General features: G+C 40.6%; 3 protein-coding genes across 20 annotated transcripts in view; 2 read left to right on the top strand and 1 right to left on the bottom strand.

The window, feature by feature from the left end:
• The window catches only part of mycbp2 (MYC binding protein 2), an 81,408-nt gene extending 78,046 nt beyond the window's left edge, over positions 1 to 3,362 (top strand). For all 17 annotated transcript variants that reach the window (XM_077579045.1, XM_077579039.1, XM_077579048.1 and 14 more), the window contains 5 exons: positions 982 to 1,089; positions 1,194 to 1,403; positions 1,467 to 1,574; positions 2,621 to 2,786; positions 2,982 to 3,362. In XM_077579045.1, the coding sequence (XP_077435171.1) occupies positions 982 to 1,089; positions 1,194 to 1,403; positions 1,467 to 1,574; positions 2,621 to 2,786; positions 2,982 to 3,097 (708 nt within the window). In that variant the 3' untranslated portion in view covers positions 3,098 to 3,362. The remainder of the gene's footprint in view (positions 1 to 981; positions 1,090 to 1,193; positions 1,404 to 1,466; positions 1,575 to 2,620; positions 2,787 to 2,981) is intronic.
• Positions 3,363 to 6,059: 2,697 nt separating this feature from the next.
• On the top strand, positions 6,060 to 14,516 carry fbxl3a (F-box and leucine-rich repeat protein 3a). Of its 2 annotated transcripts, XM_077579980.1 has the most exons (6): positions 6,060 to 6,336; positions 8,975 to 9,347; positions 9,451 to 9,573; positions 10,407 to 10,578; positions 11,740 to 11,873; positions 11,985 to 14,516. In XM_077579980.1, the coding sequence occupies exons 2-6, from the start codon at positions 8,976 to 8,978 to the stop codon at positions 12,378 to 12,380; spliced, it is 1,197 nt and encodes a 398-aa protein (XP_077436106.1). In that variant the 5' UTR covers positions 6,060 to 6,336; position 8,975; the 3' UTR covers positions 12,381 to 14,516. The 2 variants fall into 2 exon arrangements, with proteins under 2 accessions (XP_077436106.1, XP_077436105.1); XM_077579979.1 differs by having other exon boundaries at positions 11,740 to 14,516.
• A 3-nt stretch (positions 14,517 to 14,519) lies between these two features.
• On the bottom strand, positions 14,520 to 18,898 carry cln5 (CLN5 lysosomal BMP synthase). Its single transcript, XM_077579981.1, has 4 exons — positions 18,247 to 18,898; positions 15,676 to 15,850; positions 15,363 to 15,588; positions 14,520 to 15,247 (listed from the first exon to the last, which is right to left on the bottom strand). Exons 1-4 carry the CDS (start codon positions 18,336 to 18,338, stop codon positions 14,748 to 14,750), a joined length of 993 nt encoding a protein of 330 aa, XP_077436107.1. The 5' UTR covers positions 18,339 to 18,898; the 3' UTR covers positions 14,520 to 14,747.
• Positions 18,899 to 20,447: the final 1,549 nt, after the last annotated feature.

The raw sequence follows: 20,447 nt of genomic DNA, 5'->3' as shown, positions 1-20,447 counted from the left end.
ATATAATAAAATGTATATGTACAAATAAAGGCCTCCTCTTCAATAAATGCACGTTCTGCAGCTGCGTAAACGTGACACTTAATAAAAATAAAATAAAAACTTAGAAAACATGTTTTGTTAGCCTAATAACATAATTGCCCAAGTCATATTTAAAGGTTTTTTGAAAACAAGAAAAAACAAACAAACATGCTTTTTTATTAATTTGGTAAAACTAGGTCTAAAATGACCTTGGCAATTATGGTGCTAACAATTTGTACAAATAAGACTTAAACATGTACTCACTGCAGTTTAAGGTTTTTTGGAAAACAAGAAAAAAAAAACGTGCTTTTTATTTATTTGGTAACACTAACCCCGGGATTACACCGCATGCGTATGCGTTGTGTCTCCGCTCCGCTCCGCTCCGTCGGCGCAGCCGATTTGTTTTCATTCTATCAGCTTGTTCAAATTACACCGGCTGCGTGTGCACTGCGGACCAGCTGCGTCGTGTCTGAGGCTGCTGCACGGATAGACCTATTTTCTATTTTTGCCGGACGACGCATCCGTCAAATGGCAAACAAGCACAGAACACATCAAGCGGGACAGGAAGACTTTGTGTGTTTGTCGTTGTTTTTAATGCCACATTATCGCGCGCGATCACGCGAGACACGGCGGAAAGTTGTCGGTCGACGGAGCTGGTGGACCGCATCTGTGCGGAGCCGGTGAGTTTTGTCCATGTAACTGACGTGTCCGGAGCACGCAGTCAAGACGCAGCGGAGCGGAGACGCACACGCATGCAGTGTAATCCCGGAGTAAGTCTAAAATGACCTTGGCAATGATGCTAACATTTTGTACAAATAAGGTCACCTCTGTAATAAGCGTACTTGCTACAGTTGTGTAAAAAAAAATAAATAAATAAAATTAAAAAAAAAAGCCAAGTAAAATACTTTTTTTTTTAACAACTGCTTTCTCATGATGTTTTTTTTTTTTATATATTATCCCCAGCTGGACTGCACTCACGTGTTCCACCTTCAGTGTACCCGGCGTGTTCTGGAGAACCGCTGGCTTGGGCCTCGCATCACCTTTGGCTTCATGTTGTGTCCAATTTGCAAGGTAAGGTGACCTGAGCGGAATTTCTCTGTAACAAAGAGCCATTTAATCCCATTGTTTGCTTTCATCTTGTGCGAAACCACCTTTTCAAATGTTTTGCCCTTTAGAACAAGATCAACCACTCAGTGATCAAAGACCTGCTGGACCCCATCAAGGAGCTCTATGAGGACGTGAGGCGGAAGGCGCTGATGAGGCTAGAGTACGAGGGTCTACACAAGAGCGAGGCCATAACCACGCCAGGCGCGCGCTTCCACAACGACCCGGCGGGCTTTGCCATGAACAGATACGCCTACTATGTCTGCTACAAGTGCAAGAAGGTACCCTTTAAACTGAACAGCATTTTACATGGTGGCAATGTGAGCTAATGTGTTTATTTTCAGGCCTATTTTGGGGGAGAGGCCCGCTGCGACGCCGAGGCGGGGCAAGGTGACGACTATGACCCCAGCGAGCTGATTTGTGGAGCCTGCTCTGATGTCTCCAGGGCTCAGGTAGGTAAACGATATAGCCAGTATGCCAGGTTGTCAACAAGTGAATGGGATAACTGAACTTTTAGTGAGATTTATTTTATGCACAGAACGAAAATACAAAAATATTTTCAAGTTGGGATGCAAAGGAGCCTAAAGCCTTGTTTCCATCGACGGTCTCTACCCTACTCTAGTCTACTCTACTATGCAAAAGCCCCGTCTCCACCAACAAATCTACCCGGCTCTACTCTACTCTTATCGCTTTTTCTGGTCACTGCTCCTTTGCGGTTCAAAAAAAAAAGGTAGCCCAGTTCCAAAAGGACTCACTGCTTTTTGGTGTAGAGCAGAGTTTAGTAGGGTATATACCATCGGTGGAAACAAGGCTTATATGTGCTAGTACATTTCTGCTTTTTCTTCGGCTAACGCTCTATAGTAAAGCTCAGTTCAGCAAGCATCAAAATGTTAAATCTGCATGTTTTTGCTTTCCTTCGGCTTTTTTTTTTTCACAAAACATCCTGTGATTTTCATTTTTCCCTTCCTATTTTCATTAGGCAGTTAATATTTAATTTGACCTTTTAATGGTAAATATACAGTGTAGTTGTGAACATTTCCAGAAAACTATCCATGGGAAATTAACCCACTTAAACTTTGACAACATGGCCATTTCTAGGAATTTACAGGAAATTATTTGGGTCTGAGTTTTCTCGTGAATAACCCATTTTTCTTAGACTTTCTTGCAACATTTATTCCAAAAAATTGACTTGTGTCTTGGGGAAAAAAGACAAACAAAAATATGCTTTAGTGGGTGAAAAAAGCCTGCAAGCCTTTGGCCAATAGTTATCAGACTGGATTGGGGTTCAAATTTCCCGCCATCTGTCTGCGGATGTGACGTCATCTGCACGTTGTGTACATGAAGGGAAAATGCTGTTTAATTTTACAGCCACAGGTGGCAGTAGTGATTCAAAATTCAATTTTCTGCGTTCAGTAGCTTTAAAATAACATTGGGTATTTCTTTAGCTGTGTGGAAATGTTGACGATGCCGAGTTGTGTTTTGGATGTCCTCCCACCAGATGTGCTCTAAGCACGGCACGGACTTCCTGGAGTACAAATGTCGCTACTGCTGCTCGGTGGCCGTCTTCTTCTGCTTCGGCACCACGCACTTCTGTAACGCCTGCCACGACGACTTCCAGAGGATGACCAGCGTGCCCAAGGAGGAGTTGCCGCATTGCCCCGCGGGTATGTTCGGAACTCTTCTTGTGATGTTCAAAAAAAACGTGGAAATTATTAAGTCGGGTCAACTAATAACGTTTATTTATCTTACAACGCATGCCATTCATAATCTTGAAATGTTGTATTCCTGGAGCATCGTACACCGAGGGCACCTTGTACTGTATATTTGAGGTTGTATTGCTCTGCTCATCTTTGTCGCAGGACCCAAAGGCAAGCAGCTGGAGGGCACCGAATGTCCCCTTCATGTGGTCCACCCGCCAACGGGGGAGGAGTTTGCTTTGGGCTGCGGCGTGTGCAGGAACGCACACACCTTCTAACCAAGAGTTCCGCAGTTGGGAACTGTTGTTGTCCACTGTGATCTCTGGCCTGCTGGTTGGCTGCTGAAGCGCATTCAGCATGTTGAGCTTGGCTCCTCCCTGCAGGAAACGTGTGCAGATTCCCGGGCTAGCCAAGAGCCCTCAGGTCTGCTGTTCTACCAACCCACTCAGTATCCAGGCTCCGTTTCGGATTCTTTGGGATACCTGCGTGGAAAAGATGAACAATGATAACAACATATATATATATATATATATATATATATATATATATATATATATATATATATATATATATATATATATATATATTATATATATATACATAACGAAAGAAGAAAATAAGCTGTGGCGTGTTTGCATGCGGCCGTCGTATTCCCTCGGCTTCTCTCCACGTTGCACACCTCCTGATCACCCAAATGAAAGAAGTTTGTCTGGGTTATTTAAAGAAGAAAAAAAAAGGAACTGGCCGTATTTCCAGCTTCCTAATTATTATACATTCAAAATGTTGTTGTATGTAAAACACTTTTCGTAATCTTGTACAGTATTCTCCAACTGTCAAGTGCATAAAAAAGGTTGTCAGGTAAGACTGTTAAAATAATATTGTTTGGAAGGAAAATAGTGTACAATTTATCTAATCTTGTATATAATGCTACTATTCAAATTAGCTGTATTCCGAAAGTTGCTACTTTTCACTTCACTTTTCTTTGGTATATTCTGGGTTATGTTTTGAGCCAGAACTTTTATTTTTTTTTTTTTTTTTTTTTTTTTTTTTCTTTTTTTTTTTGAACTTTTAATGAAGTGCAATACTGGGCGTGCCTCCTGTTTTGCAGCTGTAAAAAAACAAAAACAAAAAAAACCTATGGAATGTATGTCAATAAAGCCACTGTACATTTTTATACAGTTGACGGCCTTGCTCCTGTAATTGTTACGTCTCCTGTTATTGAGGATAAGAAGGAATAATGGTGGATGTCCATCCTATTAATTTACCAAATCTTTTACGTTATACAAACTAACAAACTTCCGTGAGAATGACAACGGAGCAGCGATGGAGTTGAATAGTAATAAACCAGGTTGTCTGTTTGGTAAAATTTATTTACACATAGTCTTTTATAAGGAGGCGTTAAATGACTTGTTGATATATTTTATATCACATCTAAGCAGGTCCAAGTCTGTGCTTTTTGGACTATGTGAATTTGATAAGTATTCAAATCAAAAACTTTGACATAATTTTTTTTCAATTAAAACAGTTCCCAATGTTGCTGCCCAACAAAAAGCATGTGTATCTTAAATTGTTTTTAGGCCTACTTTATTTTTATATAGTTAACCAAGAAACATATTTGTGTGAAAAACAAGAAACAAAAACTCACAAAATCTGTGATCACATCACATGCTTTTTGTTGGCCAAAAGTATGTATACTGTACACTTAGAAAACAATATTTATTATAACGTTTTATTACTTTCAGAAATGTCCTCCAACTTTGCAACATTCCTCAAACCTTGCCAAAACACTGACACAGCACCAGGAATTCCCATCAAATATCAATAAATGAATACGATATGCATTGAGGTTGTTAAAAAAATATATAAGGCAAGTGCTAGAGTTACACCGTTCTACGGATGTGGTGTTCAAAAGTAAGTTTTCAAGACAGTATTGAGTGAAGATATAATTTTATATCTTTTGCGTGTTCCAAAAAATTGGAGATGAGACTTCTTTGTGGAAAGGCTCCTTGCAAGGATGATTTATTACAGAGATCTCCGGTCACACAGTTGAATATCACGTAAAGAGTGCCATCCAAGAGTGGTGTGTGTGTGTGCTCTCTCAAACAAGACACTGGAAAGGGAATTTAGACAAAAACAAGATAACAGATAGGTTGAGTTATATTGAGTTTAACATTATTCCACCTGCTCTACACATCTAGAACTAAATTCAACATGGTTAAAATATAAAATAAAGAAGTAAAAATGTTAATGTTACAACATGTTTGATAGTCTCGCCCAACCCTGAGAGAGAAAATATCTTGGAGCTGTCCCTGGTTGCTGCTGCTGTTGTTTTTCCTCATCATTTTACATGTCGGGAAAATTGTTTCTCTCGCATGTAAAACTCACATGTCATCCACTTATCAAAAACATCAACTTGTCAAAGCATATTGTATTTCTCTGAATAATGCTCCCGTTTGGACACATTTAAAGTCTAGCTTCCAAAGTCTCAACGACTGCATGTAGTATGCATGCGCAATTGCGCATATTGCTTGGAAGGCCAAGATGCTGGAGTGCAAATGAACTGTGTAATAGTGCAAGAGTTAATGCATTTCAGGCCCTGTTGAGGAATCCGATGTATAGATTTATATGCTGTTTGAATGCTTCTCAGAATTTCCAGCATTGTGCTGCTGTTGAAGCCTTGTTTTAGCGCTGTAAGAAGCTAGTCACCAGTCATGTGGAAAGTGGAAACCCTGACTTGGTTACCTTTTTTAAATTTCCATCCATCCATCCATTTTCTTTACCGCTTGTCCTCACAGGGTCGCGGCGGTTGCTGGAGCCTATCCCAGCTGGCTTCGGGCAGTAGGGGGCTACACCCTGAACTGGTTGCCAGTCAATTGCAGGGCACACTGAGACGAACAATCATACTCACAATCACACCAAGGACAATTTGGAGTGTTCAATTAACCTGCCATGCATGTTTTTGGAATGTGGGAGGAAACCGGAGTACCCGGTGAAAACCCACGCAAGCACGGGGAGAACATGCAAACTCCACCCTTTTTTAAATTTGACATTTTTTATTGTATTGTGAACAGTATTGTATAACCATCTATACATTAAACAAATTTGCTCTATGTGTAAAATGCTAAAGTGATAGTAAACCAAGTACCAACACGTAAAATTTCAAATTAGGCGTGAATTTTATTAATTGTATTAATTAGAGACTCGTCTTCGCTCGTGCGTTTTACCGCCCGCCATTTTGCTTCGATCCCACAATGCATCGCGGCCTTGAAAACAACACTTCGCCATTTCAGACTCAGGGGGGCTGCGAGGGAATTAGGTCAGCCCAAGCCGAGGCGCCACTGTGGGACATTCTCGGTCGTAAACTCAATTTAGTTGTATTTTACCGCTTGTGAAAGGTCTTGCGAACAATGCTTGTTATTTTCTTGGCCCTAATGATCTTTTCCAGCGTGGGCCCGGGCTGAGCTGTTATCTCGGTTGTCGGATTTTCCTGCTACCAAGCTAGCTGAGTGTAAACAAGGTGGGTACGCTTCGCGGGAAGTCGGCTATAAAACATTTATAATATGCTTGAATAATCAACACTTTGGTAAATTATTTAAACCCTTAGTTGTTCAGTGCACGTAAACCTGGTGTCAATTTACGTCTAGTTTACCACCGCGTTGCCATTACGTTAGCAAACTTAGCGTTAGCTCATGTAACTGTCCATTGGTTTCGTCGCCTCTACGCACAATAATTTTTTTCTGAATTTGCATATTTAAAGCTTACATTTTATACAAGGTCTGCTTAAAAAAAAACTGTACCACATGATTTTTCACTTGTTAGTCAAACTCGCGCATTTCACGTACATTGCATTTTAACATTTGAGGATACGCAGTGGTTTATTTGCCGTGATTGACAACTCGCCACCTAGCGTTATTTTGCCGTGATTTCGCGCGGGTAAATATGTACCAGCTTGTGCGTAGTGGGTAAAGCGGTCGTCCCGAAGATGCTGTGTCGCGGGTTAAAATACGGCACTGCTCTCTACCTAATACTTATCTATCTACTTATTTATTATGCTTACAATTTCTTGCAGCCAGTCGGAAGTTGTAAATGAACCATTTTGTTTCACGTTTTTTTAAATTGTAATTTTGCCGCGAATCGCTCGAGAACAATGCCAATATTTGCCACATTCGACTGTTAATGCTGTCGTCGTGCAGTTGGGTTTGCTCTGCGTTGATGAATTTTCCACAATTAAAGAAGCAGCAGCGTTTTCTGCTTTTGAATAGTCAGTGTGTCAATACTAACTACCCTGCGCTGAGGGTTAGTCTAGCAATGCTGATAATAGATTATCTTCGGTGGCAAAATAAAGTGAAAACTTAGTGAAAAGAGACAGAAGGGTGGGGGGAGCGAGGCAGGAACAACTCAGCGGATGACTCAAAACAAAATAGCCGATTCACGCCAGGCCAGAATAGCTGTTAAACAGGAAAATAGCACTAACAAGAGACTTGTCGGTCACTGCAAAATAACCACTGCCTTAAGGATATACGTCTAAATATACGTTTCTTCTAAAATCAACAACATACATTTACGTTATACCATGGTTAGAAATGTTGAAATTAAGCTTTATTTGTTGCTTTAGTAGCCCTGGATGTATTCACCAGTCACCATTTTGCTGCAACACTTCATTTTCTCAAGTAGATCATTCTCCTTTAGCATTTAATGATACATGGTTCAAAATGACATCAATAAACACACATTCACTTGCAATTTTATGCACCATAGTCTCCAATTTGCTGCAACACTCACTTTTTCTGGATGCCCTCAGTCTTGTGGATAAAAGAACAATTTATATTGTGTGATACATATCTAGAAATTATAACAATTTACATTTATTCTAATTTTAATATAATCTATTCCTGTGAACAAACGCTCACCAAGTTAAAAGGCTAGTTCGGGTTTTTGGACATGAATCAGTATGGCATCCTCACCTTGGGTGTTGTGTGCTATCAGCACTGACTTACCTACCGCTGACAGCGTCCTGTGATCCGAGACCCGGTCCGGTTTTGGTCGAGACGAAAGTAGTCCGGCAAGTTGGCTGAGGTCACGGAAATAAAGCGTGTTTTTTTTTTCTTCTAAAAACAATTTGTGTTCAAAAGAGTGATAAATTTGCGTCACAAAACTGCACATTAAAAAAAAAACAGACTCCCTTACCGCCAGGCACTATTTTTTTGTTTGTATCACTGCGTGGCGCACTGCATATCCAGCTGACAGATGCACGTTCCACTGTAATTATAACTTTGAAAACTCATGCTAACATGTCTGACTACGCCGACAATGTCTTTAGCACTGAGCCAAGGGGGTGTCTTTATGAGCCCAAATATACTGATGCCGATATTCGCCTGATGGAATCAGAACGGGCAGAAAGAGAGAGCGAGGGCGTGGAGGGATAGAGAAGTGGTACAACTTGATCAGCTGTAGCCCTGAGAGAGCGGGTGACTCACTGACAAATGGGGTGGACTTGTTTGAAGTGCTCGGAAAGTGGTGAAAAGTGTGGACATTCAAGGACATTTTTATTGGTACAGCCCGGGAAATCACGTTTGCACCATTTTTATCACCATTTTTAGCCAATGCCGAACACAAGAAACGCCGCGCAGTGATACGAACAGAGAAATAGAACGCGGCGGTAATGGAGTCTGACTTTTTTCTGTGCCGTTTTGTGATGCAAATGATCACTCTTTTGAACACAAATAGTTTTTTAGAAGAAAGACGCTTTATTTCCGTGACCCCAGCCAACTTGCTGGACTACTTTTGTCTCGACCAAAACAGGACCAGATCTCTGGTCACAGGATGCTGTCAGCGGTAAGTCAGTGCTGATTGCACACCACTTTAGGGGAGGATCCCATACAAATTCATGTCCAAAAACCCGAACTCTCCCTTTAAGCCTGTTCTATGCCTTAGCTGTGGAGCTGCAGTATTATTTTTTGCCGTCTGCATCCATCCACCTTGCTTAAGTCTCTTGCTACCCATCTCCATATTGTCCACTTTGCTGCAGCTGTCTGGATGCCCTCAGTCACCATTTGGTTGAAATATTGGAGAGCTTTGTTCTCCTCTATTGTGAATGTTTATTAGCATCCCCAATTAGGCTAATTTGCAGTGTACATGTAACTGTCACGTTTCAGGATGAAGAGGATAAAAGGCACCAAGGAGGAGGGCAACGTCTCCCCTAGTAAGAGTCCACCTGAGGCTCGTAAGAAAATTCGGAAACAGTCAAGCCTGGCGTCAGAAGACGACGGCTTGCTGGACGCCAATTGGGATCATCTGCCCCAGGAGCTTTTGCTGCACGTCTTTCAGTATCTCCCGCTACTGGATCGGGCCTTCGCCTCACAGGTGTGCCGCGGGTGGAACCAGGCGTTCCACATGCCCGAGCTGTGGCGCTGCTTCGAGTTTGAGCTCAACCAGCCGGCCAGCTCTTACCTGAAAGCCACACACCCGGACCTGATCAAGCAGATCATCAAGCGGCACTCCAACCACTTGCAATATGTCAGCTTCAAGGTGCGAGCGCTGTTGGGCATGGGTTAAAATATTTATAAGGCCTTAAGGAAAAAAAAACATAGCTGGGTTTTAACATCTCTTTTTTTATGTGGTGTTTTGTCAGGTGGACAGCAGCACTGAGTCTGCAGAGGCAGCCTGTGACATTCTTTCACAGTTGGTGAACTGCTCACTCAAGACGTTAGGGCTCATCTCAACAGCTAGGCCCAGTTTCATGGAGGTCCCAAAGGTATAATTAACACGTACACATCCATCGTCTACTATTTGAAAGGAAGTTTGTTTTGAGCTTTGCAGAAGGGAGAATGATGTTCAACTTGCTTGAACGTGAGACTCTTAATTTAGCAGTAGTCATGGGCAAAAATATGAACATTAAGTAAAAAGATTCATGTTATTTTCCAAAGGTTGGTGCCTTGAAAATTATTATTGTTATTATTATTACAAGAAAAATTGCTTGTTCTATTTTGAACAAAATATTGAAATTTGGCACTTCCACATAATTGCATTGTTTTTATTTTTAATATAATAATTTGTAGTGTCACAACTTTTGGGGCATTGGATTTGTAATTTTTTTTGTCAAAACTTGTACCCCTTGTGTTATAAGGACTCTCTCTCATTTCAAACAGCTTCTGAGTACTGTGGTAGAGTAGATTGTTGTGTATTTTTACTTACATGATTTAGTATTTTCCATATTTCTTGTGTGTTGCTTTTATTCTGCTCTAATAATGCACGGTAATAATCTTTCTTACTTGTTCGTATAATTCAATAGTTTATTTAGTAGGTCTGCGCATTTTCATCGTAGAGACAGTAAATAACATGAAAACGCTGCGGGAAAAATCAACATTTTCAAGTTCAGTGGGTGGCAACGTAAGATGGCCGCCGGTGGCTTTACTTCTCGCTGTGGTGAACAAGTAGCCTTGTGACTCCATTCATACAAGCCTGTGGATGTTGCTCACCGTAGTCCAAGCAACGCTCTGTTTTTAACACGTGTGATGGCTTCCATTTTGTGTCAAGCTTTTGGAGCTTGGAATTATTTATAAATCTCCCCCCCCCCCCCCCATCCAGTCTCACTTCATCTCAGCACTGACGGTGGTGTTCGTCAACTCCAAGTCACTGTCGTCGCTGAAAATTGACGACACGCCGGTGGACGACCCCTCGCTGAAGGTGCTGGTGGCCAACAACAGCGACACTCTCAAGCTGCTCAAGATGAGCAGCTGCCCCCATGTTTCACCCGCAGGTGCGTGACCAAACCCGCACTGCCTCATCTTGTTCAACCTGGCAAAAGTTCTGCCTTTGTAGGAATGTGAAAGCTGCAACAAGTGTGTGTTCACACAGCCGGTGCGGCACCGTGACAGGAGATGATTAGATGTGTGGACTGGCGTGTATGAAACAGAAACAATTGCTTCCGACCTGGGTTATAATAGTTTTGGAATTTTCATTTTAGTGAGGTTTTGAGTTTTGTTTTTTAAATGTAGTTAGTTTTAATTCCTTTTTAGGGCGGTTCAGTTGTTTTTTATTAGTTTTAGTTATTTAAAAAAAATGCTTAGTTTTAGTTGGTTTTAGTATTAGTTTTTCTTTTTCTTTTTAAATCTGTATTGCTTGTGTAATATTTAATAAACAACATGGTAAAATGAAAAAAGTAACGCATTTCTTACCTAGCGTTGCATTTCGACTGAGTTAAAAGAAAATGCAGGCATTGGAACCAAAAGTCAATCACGCAAAATTGTCACCTAGCAGCGACGTCATCTGAAGTTGCTTTTGTTGGCTGCTGCTAGATGACGTCACTTCTGTGTGACTCAAACTACCTTACTCTGCTTAATATCGAAACAAATATACTTAAAATCACCCCAAAGGATCATGTATTACCGTAAATTAATTACCTAAGACTCGAAGGATATTTCCGCTACAATTATAGTTAGTTTTGTAAACGGAAAATGTAGTTAGATTTCGTTTTTTTAAATAGCATTGTTGTTGTTGTTTTTAATTTTAGTTTGAATTATTTTGTTAGTTTTCGTTGACTAAAATAACCTTGCTTCCAACATAAAGCGGCTAACGTTGTTTTAAGTCACAGAGTCCATGTATTGCCCAAACTTGACACACATAAGGATTATCAAATATTGAACAGATTTAACATTTATGATTGTCAGCTTTGACTGTTTTCCCCAGCAGATCGGGGAGAAAGAATCAAGTTTTTTTTGCCTAACAATTTTTTTTAAAATTGCACATCCACTACGGTAGGTGGCAGGGGGGGTGCTCATTGTCACATAGTGTGCGCAAGGCCCCATCAGCTCTCATGTAGAGTTTTTTTGTTTTTGTTTTTTTGCACCGGGCATGCACGGTTGCGCGCACGCAGTTTAAGTGTTTGAAAAGTCATTGATAGAAGAGTGTTGTTTGCCAGGGATCTTGTGCGTGGCGGACCAGTGCCACGGTTTGCGGGAGCTGGCGTTGAACTACCACCTGCTGAGCGACGAGCTCCTATTGGCCTTGTCGTCGGAGAAGCACGTGCATCTGGAGCACCTGCGCATCGACGTGGTGAGCGAGAACCCCGGCCAGCACTTCCACAGCATCAAGAAGAGCAGCTGGGACGCCATGGTGCGCCACTCGCCCAAGTTCAACCTGGTCATGTACTTCTTCCTGTACGAGGACGAGTTCGGGCCCTTCTTCAACGGCGAGATCCCCGTCACGCACCTCTACTTCGGACGCTCCGTCAGCAAGGAAGTGCTGGGCCGCGTGGGCCTGCACTGCCCGCGCCTGGTGGAGCTGGTGGTATGCGCCAACGGCCTGCGCCCGCTGGACGAGGAGCTGATCCGCATCGCCAAACGCTGCACGCAGCTGTCGGCCATCGGCCTGGGAGAGTGCGAGGTGTCCTGCAGCGCCTTCGTGGAGTTCGTCAAGATGTGCGGATGCCGCCTGTCGCAGCTGTCCATCATGGAGGAGGTGCTCATCCCCGACCACAAGTACTCCCTGGATGAGATCCACTGGGAGGTATCCAAGCACCTGGGCCGGGTTTGGTTCCCGGACATGATGCCCACCTGGTAGGACGAGGATGTCTACTACGGTGGGCCCCCCAAGTCACAAAAGGCACTACAAAATGTTCACCCGCGACCGGGACAAACCCGCCAACGCCTCGTCCAACCACAGCTCATTGGGATTCTTTGTCGCCGCGTGTCCGAAGAAAGTGTTTCCAAAAGGAGATCCGCGCACAATTGCACTAGTACTAAAATGGCCAACACAGCATCAAGGTGGGAGGGGCTTTGCAATGAATTTGCCGCAAAAGGAATCCCAATGGCCAGGACTGAGAGAGAAATGTGTATATATATGCCTGTATTTGTCACATGAAGGGTGTACAGTGGCAATCTTAATTTTCTTGCCCGTTCCCATCATTTTGGTTTTTGTGCAGGCAGATTTTTTCCCCCTAAGCACCTTACGTCAATACCAAATGATCTTAGTAAACAGAGTGGTGGTAAATAAATGTATAGAAATATATAACGTAGTCAAGATGGCTTCTAACCCACCAATTGTCGACAGGTCGGCTTTTAGCTGCTCTAACTTGGCCGCGCTTTCGCGGTTGCTCAGGTGCATTTCGTATCAGCGTCTTGTTAGTTTCAACTGTACATTTTGCTTTCCCCCGTTCTCGCCCCCCTCCTATAAACCTTGTCCAACTTGGGGTGGTGGTGGAGTTAGAAAATGTCGCAAGTTCAAATGAGTGAAACTTTTTTTTTTTCCTTTAAGAAGGAAGTCAAAAGCATTTGTATATAAAACGCTGTGTGTTTGATTGCAATGACATAGAAATGTTTGTATGTCTTTTATTTCACCCTGTCAGGGTTCCTTCGCTGTTGACTACACCGCATTTCCACTGCACGGTGCTTGCCTTGTTTAATTTTAGACGCTTCCAAAATACCACTTTGCAGGCATCACTCAAAACGACCCAAAAAGAATGAAGGTTTCCTGTGTTTTATCCAAAGCAGAGTGCTGCGCCAAAGTTGAGACTGAAGGATACAGGTGCATCGTAAACGCAGATATTACAAATATTTTAAACATATTTAACAGTTATTGAGCCCTAGCATATATAGTTTACACTAGAGAAATGAAAAAAAAACAAGGCACACTACCAAACAAAAATGTCACACAGTAGGCTACTCTATTTAATGGAATAATGATTTAATCTTAAATGTCACACAGATCATCTAGTGGAAGAGCTTTTAATTGGTTTACCTGTCACTATATGTCGCTGGCAGAGATAGATGAACTAAGATCATTTATGGTAAATATTGAGTGGCCCAATTTAATGAATTTTTCCAAAGGTATACCAGAGGATCTGAGATGCACCTATTATAACTGCAGCACCCTAAGCTAAGCTAACACTAGCGTGTTTAATTTTTTGATGTTTTCCAAATGTCACCCATGCAATATTGGCTCTGTACGCTTGGAAGTTGGAACCTCAGCTCAAGCAAGTGCTGAACCTAGTAGCTGGGCAAGCGTCTTAATTTTAGTTGCCGTGCAGTGGGAAAGGCGAATTAGCAGACTGATCTTTTCAGTTCTGTCGTGGCTAGACAAGATGTAACTTATTGATTGGCATTTTGGGATGTAATGTTTTATTTTCCCTCAATAATGCAATCAACCAGGAAATGGTGGCACACTATGTGGGGGCTGGAACATCTTTAAAAAAAAAAAAGATTCAATTTTTTTTATGTTTGAGACGTATGTCGTTGGGTGGGAAAAACATTGAAGAGGCATAATATAAAAAAAAGTTATTTTCTTATTAAAAACTGTTTTTAGGACAATCCAATATGCTAAGTAAGGTAAATGAAATCCATTCATTGCTATCAAGTCATTTAGAGAAGCGACAAGAAGAATGATAGAGGAGATATAAAGTAACAGTAATGTACAATGGCGGTACATTAAGAAATGACGTGTGATGATTGGACAGCAGCTCTCATTTGCTGTCGTTTAGTAGTTTACATTCATTTTTATTGGCTCTTATTTGCTAATGTGACAAAAAGTTTGTCTTCTATGCTGTGTCAACTTCATCCACTAAATTGCTTTTGAGTGTTGACTGACTGTCCCGTAAACGTCATCTCTTTTTTTTTTTTTGCTTTACCGCTCATCTGACTTGAGATTTCAACATGACTTTTGGACATGTGATCTACTGCTAATAAACACTTGTGAATGGGACGCTTTGCTTCAGACATTTCATATTTAATTGTTCTGCATGCTACTATATATGGCTGGCATGGATACATTAATGAAAAATGTTTTAATAGAAAAAAATTATCCAAATATTTGCCATTAGATCATTTCAACGGTGCCACAGCATCTAGCTGTATTTTGCTTGGACAAGATAAGAAAACCCTGAACTGGTCTGGTCCATCACAACAATCATTTCTTCAAACATAGAAGAATAATTTAGCTTCCAGAAGAAGGCAAAGGCACCTCCTCGTACTGGATGCGCACATAAGGTGGCTTCATGGGCAGCCTCCAGTACTCAAAGTTATAGTAGAAGTAGAAGCTTTTGTCCATCACCACCTTCTTGTAAGCCTCCAGCATGCTCAGGGCGAACTCTGCCAGGGACTGATGGGGTCGGAAATCGTGATAAAAGTCCCGGATTTCCGTCGCCAGGTTCTTGAGCGCCGGCTGGCCGAAGATGGCGCTATCGTTGCCCAGGTAGACGGGCTCCCCGCTGTACAAGTAGATCTTGGTGTAGTTGGTCTGGGAGCGGCTGGACAGTTTGGCCCCCAGCGCGCTCAGCTTGCGGTAAGCGCGGTGCACGAACTGCGAGCAGTCGTACGACTCGAACCACATGGTGGCGTCGGGACCCGTGTGCGAAAGCACCGTCCACGTCTCGTAGTAGACGCCCGTCGTGTTGTCCCCAACCACCCACTGGGCCAGATCGTTAAACTGATTGCCTGAACACAAAATGACTTGCGCTAATATGTCACCACCCAATATTTATAACATGAACATGAATCGCATTCTCTTAAAGTATCAGATCGCACATTCAATCATTAAAGCTACTCTTACCGCTGATTTCTGCTATTTTCTCCAAGGTGCCATTTTGTGCCCAGTGGAAATCGTCAATGCCGTCAAAGAAGCACGCAGCGCCCTGGTTGCACCAGAAGGGGGCGAACATTCCTGGCCTTAAATGGGGGAAGGTGCAGTTTCCAAGCTGGAAGAGCTCGTACCACTCCATGGTGTAGTTGGCCCCCGTCTCTGCGCTGCTGAAGCCAACGGCGTCGTGCATGATGTGCTAATAAACAAACCACAAACACGCGTTGTAACTTTGCTCGTTGTTACACCACTCGGACGCCATTTTTTTCTGTCAAATTGGACTCACAAGTTTCCCCAGTATGTCTCCATACTTGAATTCCCACACGGGAGTCTGCAGACGATACACTGAAATGACGTCCGTGTCCCTCACGTAGGGAATGCGACCATCTGGGTCTCCGGTGGGACAAAAGGGGTAAAGAGCTTGACAGTAAGCGTCCACTTGGGGACGGTGGTCGAAGCGTCTGTTGAACACAGGTTTACATGCCATACTTCAACTTACGCTATAGTCTACATTCTTAACTCATTCACTGCCATTGACGGCTTTAGACGTCAAAAATTCATTTGAACTATTTCTATTTAACATTTTTTCCACTTTTGTTAACAAGAGTATAAAAACCTAGACAAAAGATTTTATTGTATTTCATATAAAAATTTTGATTAATCGTGAGTTAACTATTAAAGTCATGTGATTAATTACAATCAAAAAATGTAATCGCCTGACGACCTTATTTTTAATAATCTTTTCTTTTTATTTAAATAATCTTTTTTTCAAAAAAAGAAAAGATTATTAAAAATTAGTTAAAACTTACTATTTCTATTAAATTATTAGTTTTTCCTTTTTTGTTAACGAGTATGAAAACCTAGGGAAAAAATTGTTGTACATTTAGACCAGATATAAAATTTGTGATTAATCACAAGTTACTATTGAAGTCATGTGATTAATTACAATTACAAATTTTAATCGACTGACGCCCTCATTTTTAATAATCTTTTTTCAAAAATGAAAAGATTAACAACAATTATTTAAAAAAAAAAATAGGGCGTCAGGTGATTAAATTTTTAATAGTAATTAATCACATGACTTTAATAGTTAACTCATGATTAATCACAAATTTTATGTCTGTTCTAAATGTACAATTAAAAAAATCTAGGTTTTCATACTCTTGTTAACAAAAGTGGGAACAAAATGTTAAACTAATAGAAATAGTTAAAATAATTTTTTGACATCTATAGCCGTCAATGGCAGTGAATGAATTAAAGAAGAAGTCGATACAAAAATTTCTTTACAATAATACGTTCTGTACAGCCCCACTAGTGTGAGCACGGTATTCTGATTAATGTTACCCTAATGGAATATGAATTAATCAGCAAAATCCACCTGTTTTTATCCATCTCAGGTGGAGGCCATTTTGCCATTTGCTGTTGACTAAAAATGACATCACGGCTCAGCTTGCGAATGTCACATGACCAAACGCAGAAAACGGTGAGCCGTGATTGGTCATTACCCGAGCCGGACAACTGTGACGTCAGTTTCAGTCAACAGCAAGTGGCAAAATGGTCGCCCCCTGGGATGGATAAAAACTGGTGTTTTTTGCTGCCTAGTTCACGTTCCACAAACACAATATTAATAAGAGTGATGTGTTTACATAAGTGGAGGGGCATACCATACATTAGTCAAAAAAAAATTTCACAATAATATTTTCTATGCACCCCCAATTTGCTCCCACTGGTATTTGAACGTATGGGTAAATGTGAGACTTTGTAAAGAACTTTAATTCCCCCTCAAAAATAAAATAAAAAAAAATTGCCATTTAGCATTTACCCATCTGTCTAGTCTAGACTTTATTGCAGTAATAGCGTACAAAATGATAAATATTCAACTTTGCTCAAGTAAAAACCCTTGTTTTTCAAGTCATATTATTTAACTGCAAAATTAAGACTTATTTTCATATATGTCAATCTATTCTCTGATTTTATTTTACCAAAATGTAATTACTTAGATCCCACAATAATGCATTTGTCCCCCAAAGTAATAATTATACGTTAACTCCATTCTCTGAAAATTATTACTTGTTTCCAAGTCATGTTTACTTATTTTCTTAGTGACTTTTCTTAATTTTACTTAGTCGCTAAAAATAATGAATTTTCTGTCAAACTATTGCACCTTTATTGGTGCGCTGTATATACATTTTTCTTCAGAAATGTTTTTCCTCAAAATATTGCAGATTTTTCCTCATAAAATAGAACTTTATCCTTATATTAGTCCTTATTCTCTAGAAGAAGAAAAACACCTAACGATATAACGACTTTATTCTTGCAACATTACACCTTACTTATTTCATTATTACGACTCATACCACTATTATCTGTAAATCAGAGTTAAAATTGAATTATCACATTAAAATCCTTAAAATTCTAGCTGAGGTTACAATTCCAGAAATTCTGTGGGAATGAATGTGCTTACAGAGAAAACAATGATTGCCATTGAGCCAACACTGCATCCTTGTTTTGTGCAAAATAGTTTTGGACCAGTTAAATGGGAATGTAGAATAAAACTATTAACATATAAAGAATACTTCCGTGCCTGTGTCGATCATCGGAGTAAATTGTATTTATTTATTTATTGTAACAACAGAATTGTCCATACAAGTCTTGTATTACGCTAGTCGCGTACCTAATAATGTGGCCGGTGAGAGTGTAGCAATTTTCCTTCCCCTTTCCAACTTAGTCAACTCCAAATTTCAAAAAGCATGCATAAACGTAATTTTAGCACACAATATTATGTTGAAAACTTCACCACGCGGCTCCTGTTTTGTGTCACATGACTTGACGTAAACGCACTTTCGTCTTTTCTTACCTGTAAGGCACAGGCCACGTTTGATTCTTGAACGCGTCGACGACGTGAAGAAACAAGACGAAGAAACGAACAAGAATCTCCAAGCGAGGCATGTTGGAAGCTCAAAACGTTGACGAAAAGTAGCCTCTGTTTCTCATTCCACACTTGTAAAAGCAAACAGTGGTTCCGCACTGCTGGTCACGTGGTTTTGTTGACCGTTTCAAGTCACCTGATCATGAACTCCAACGGCAGATTCGATACAGAACTTAACGAACTAAAGTGAAATAAATACCGTTAAAAAAAACTGGGATGAGGACAAATAGCAACTTAATATACGATGAATATTTGCATCACTACTAATGATAAATTCGGCTCATATGCTATAGAGTAAAATCACTGTCAAAAAGATAATCTATTCGTATCCGTAATAGTACTAATCCGTGTGTTTTCAATGTTTCCATGTGAGTACAAATCAAACTTGCGAGGGTTTGAATTTCTTTCTTGTGACTACGAATCTGAATAATCATGAACACCAACTCCATAGAATCGAACCCTGCACTTCAAAACCACGCGTTTTTTTCTCGAACGAGGCTGGCTCGGATACACCCCTCTTCTCTCTCTGCGCTCATGACATGCGCACTACACAAAACACTTCAGCGTGCACAATTCTAATACAAAACCAAAAGTAATAATTCACAAAACAAATATAAGTCAAATGCAAGTAAATAAAAAAACATACAAATACATTGCAAACAACGTGTTACACTACGATAATGGCCACACATTGTTCTAAAGAAAATAAGAATAAACCGTACGGACTCCAGCCAACGATAAATACAGTATGTGTCAAAATATTTTCTATTCGTACAAGATATGCTTGGGATATAGAACTGCTTAAAAAACTAAAATAAACAAAACGTGCACCTGTCCTGTACCTTTCACAATGTCTGTTTCATTTCGTGTGTGTAAACGTCATTGACCAATGTGGTTGCCGTAGTTCGCGAGCCAAGATGGCTAATCTTCTGCGCATGCGCGTCACGGATCGTGCAGAGGTTACAGATCGTGCCTTGACAGCGCTCGTGGAGAGCAATTTAGAGGCGTGGCGTTGAAATTACACTTCCTCCCTAGGTTGAGATCCACATGCAGCTCAGTTAAAATAACGTTTCAATAAGGGCGCACTTAGTTTTCCATAAATGTTATGAACACATTGATTAAAAAATACATTTGTTCAAACCTCAAAATGTCCCAAATAAAAAAACAGCACATCATTAACAAGCCAACAGCCATTTTCATTCAAGGTAAAATTACCGCCTAATCTGACAATGTGCATCAATACAAGCGTCTTCATCTATATCAGGTTTAAAAGATTATAGATCGGTGGCGGGTGAAGGAATATTTTGATTACTATATTAAGTGTAATCTTTGCGTGTCCAAATAATTGTATTCAGAATCTTTTCCTTTCCTTTCCCGAAAGAAGTTTTCCTTGCAAGGATTTATTTAGAAGCTTCTAAAGACACAGTCAGGACACCCACATCTGAATGCAATGTCGGGCCCCCAAGTGTGTACCAGTCTACAGAACATCGACTCATTTATAATCAAAAGATAAAAGGTTCCTCCTCCCGGCTCTTGATTGAACAAAGGGCAGACATGTCATCTCCTAGATTGAACAAAGGTGTAAGGTTGATGGTAAACAGACGTTTACATACAGACATGTTGATTCCAGGTTAAACAAAGGTGTAATGTTATTAGTAAACAGACATTTACATACAGTTCCCCTTCTTGACTGGGGGAACAAATGCAATCAGGATCTGACCCCAGACTTTTAGTCTCTAATGACAAGAGACTCTGACAACATCATGCACATTCCCCCTCCAACAGCATTGAGGGTACGAAGATCAAATAAAGTTCACAAAATCACCATCCAACTGTATTCTTTTAAACACTCATGATTATATCACATTGATATGCCTATAAGTAAATTCAAAAACAGTAAAACATCAAATTGAAAATGTTAAATGTCTTCAGTCCTACCATTGAACTTCTATAAATTCAAAAACCGGACATTTAATCCCACAATAGTCTAGAGAGAAAATCCAGCGCGAATCTTGATCGTCGCAAAATGAAGCAATGTTTATGTGTGGAGTTCAGAAATACGAATAGCAGGTGAGAGAGAGAGAGAGAGAGAGAGAAAGATAGAGGGGCTTAGCAGTCAGAATTCAGTT

Source organism: Vanacampus margaritifer, chromosome 11, assembly GCF_051991255.1.
Source record: "Vanacampus margaritifer isolate UIUO_Vmar chromosome 11, RoL_Vmar_1.0, whole genome shotgun sequence".
Lineage (NCBI taxonomy): Eukaryota > Metazoa > Chordata > Actinopteri > Syngnathiformes > Syngnathidae > Vanacampus > Vanacampus margaritifer.
This window is presented reverse-complemented; position numbering and strand designations above follow the sequence as displayed.

Coding starts and splice junctions, on each gene's coding strand:
- fbxl3a (XM_077579979.1), top strand. CDS start 8,976: ATGAAGAGGATAAAAGGCACCAAGGAGGAGGGCAACGTCTCCCCTAGT. Junction 9,574..10,406: donor GTTTCATGGAGGTCCCAAAG/GTATAATTAACA, acceptor CCCCCCATCCAG/TCTCACTTCATCTCAGCACT. Junction 10,579..11,739: donor CCCCCATGTTTCACCCGCAG/GTGCGTGACCAA, acceptor GTTGTTTGCCAG/GGATCTTGTGCGTGGCGGAC.
- cln5 (XM_077579981.1), bottom strand. CDS start 18,338: ATGCCTCGCTTGGAGATTCTTGTTCGTTTCTTCGTCTTGTTTCTTCAC. Junction 15,589..15,675: donor GAGACATACTGGGGAAACTT/GTGAGTCCAATT, acceptor TTTGTTTATTAG/CACATCATGCACGACGCCGT. Junction 15,248..15,362: donor GAAAATAGCAGAAATCAGCG/GTAAGAGTAGCT, acceptor TTTTGTGTTCAG/GCAATCAGTTTAACGATCTG.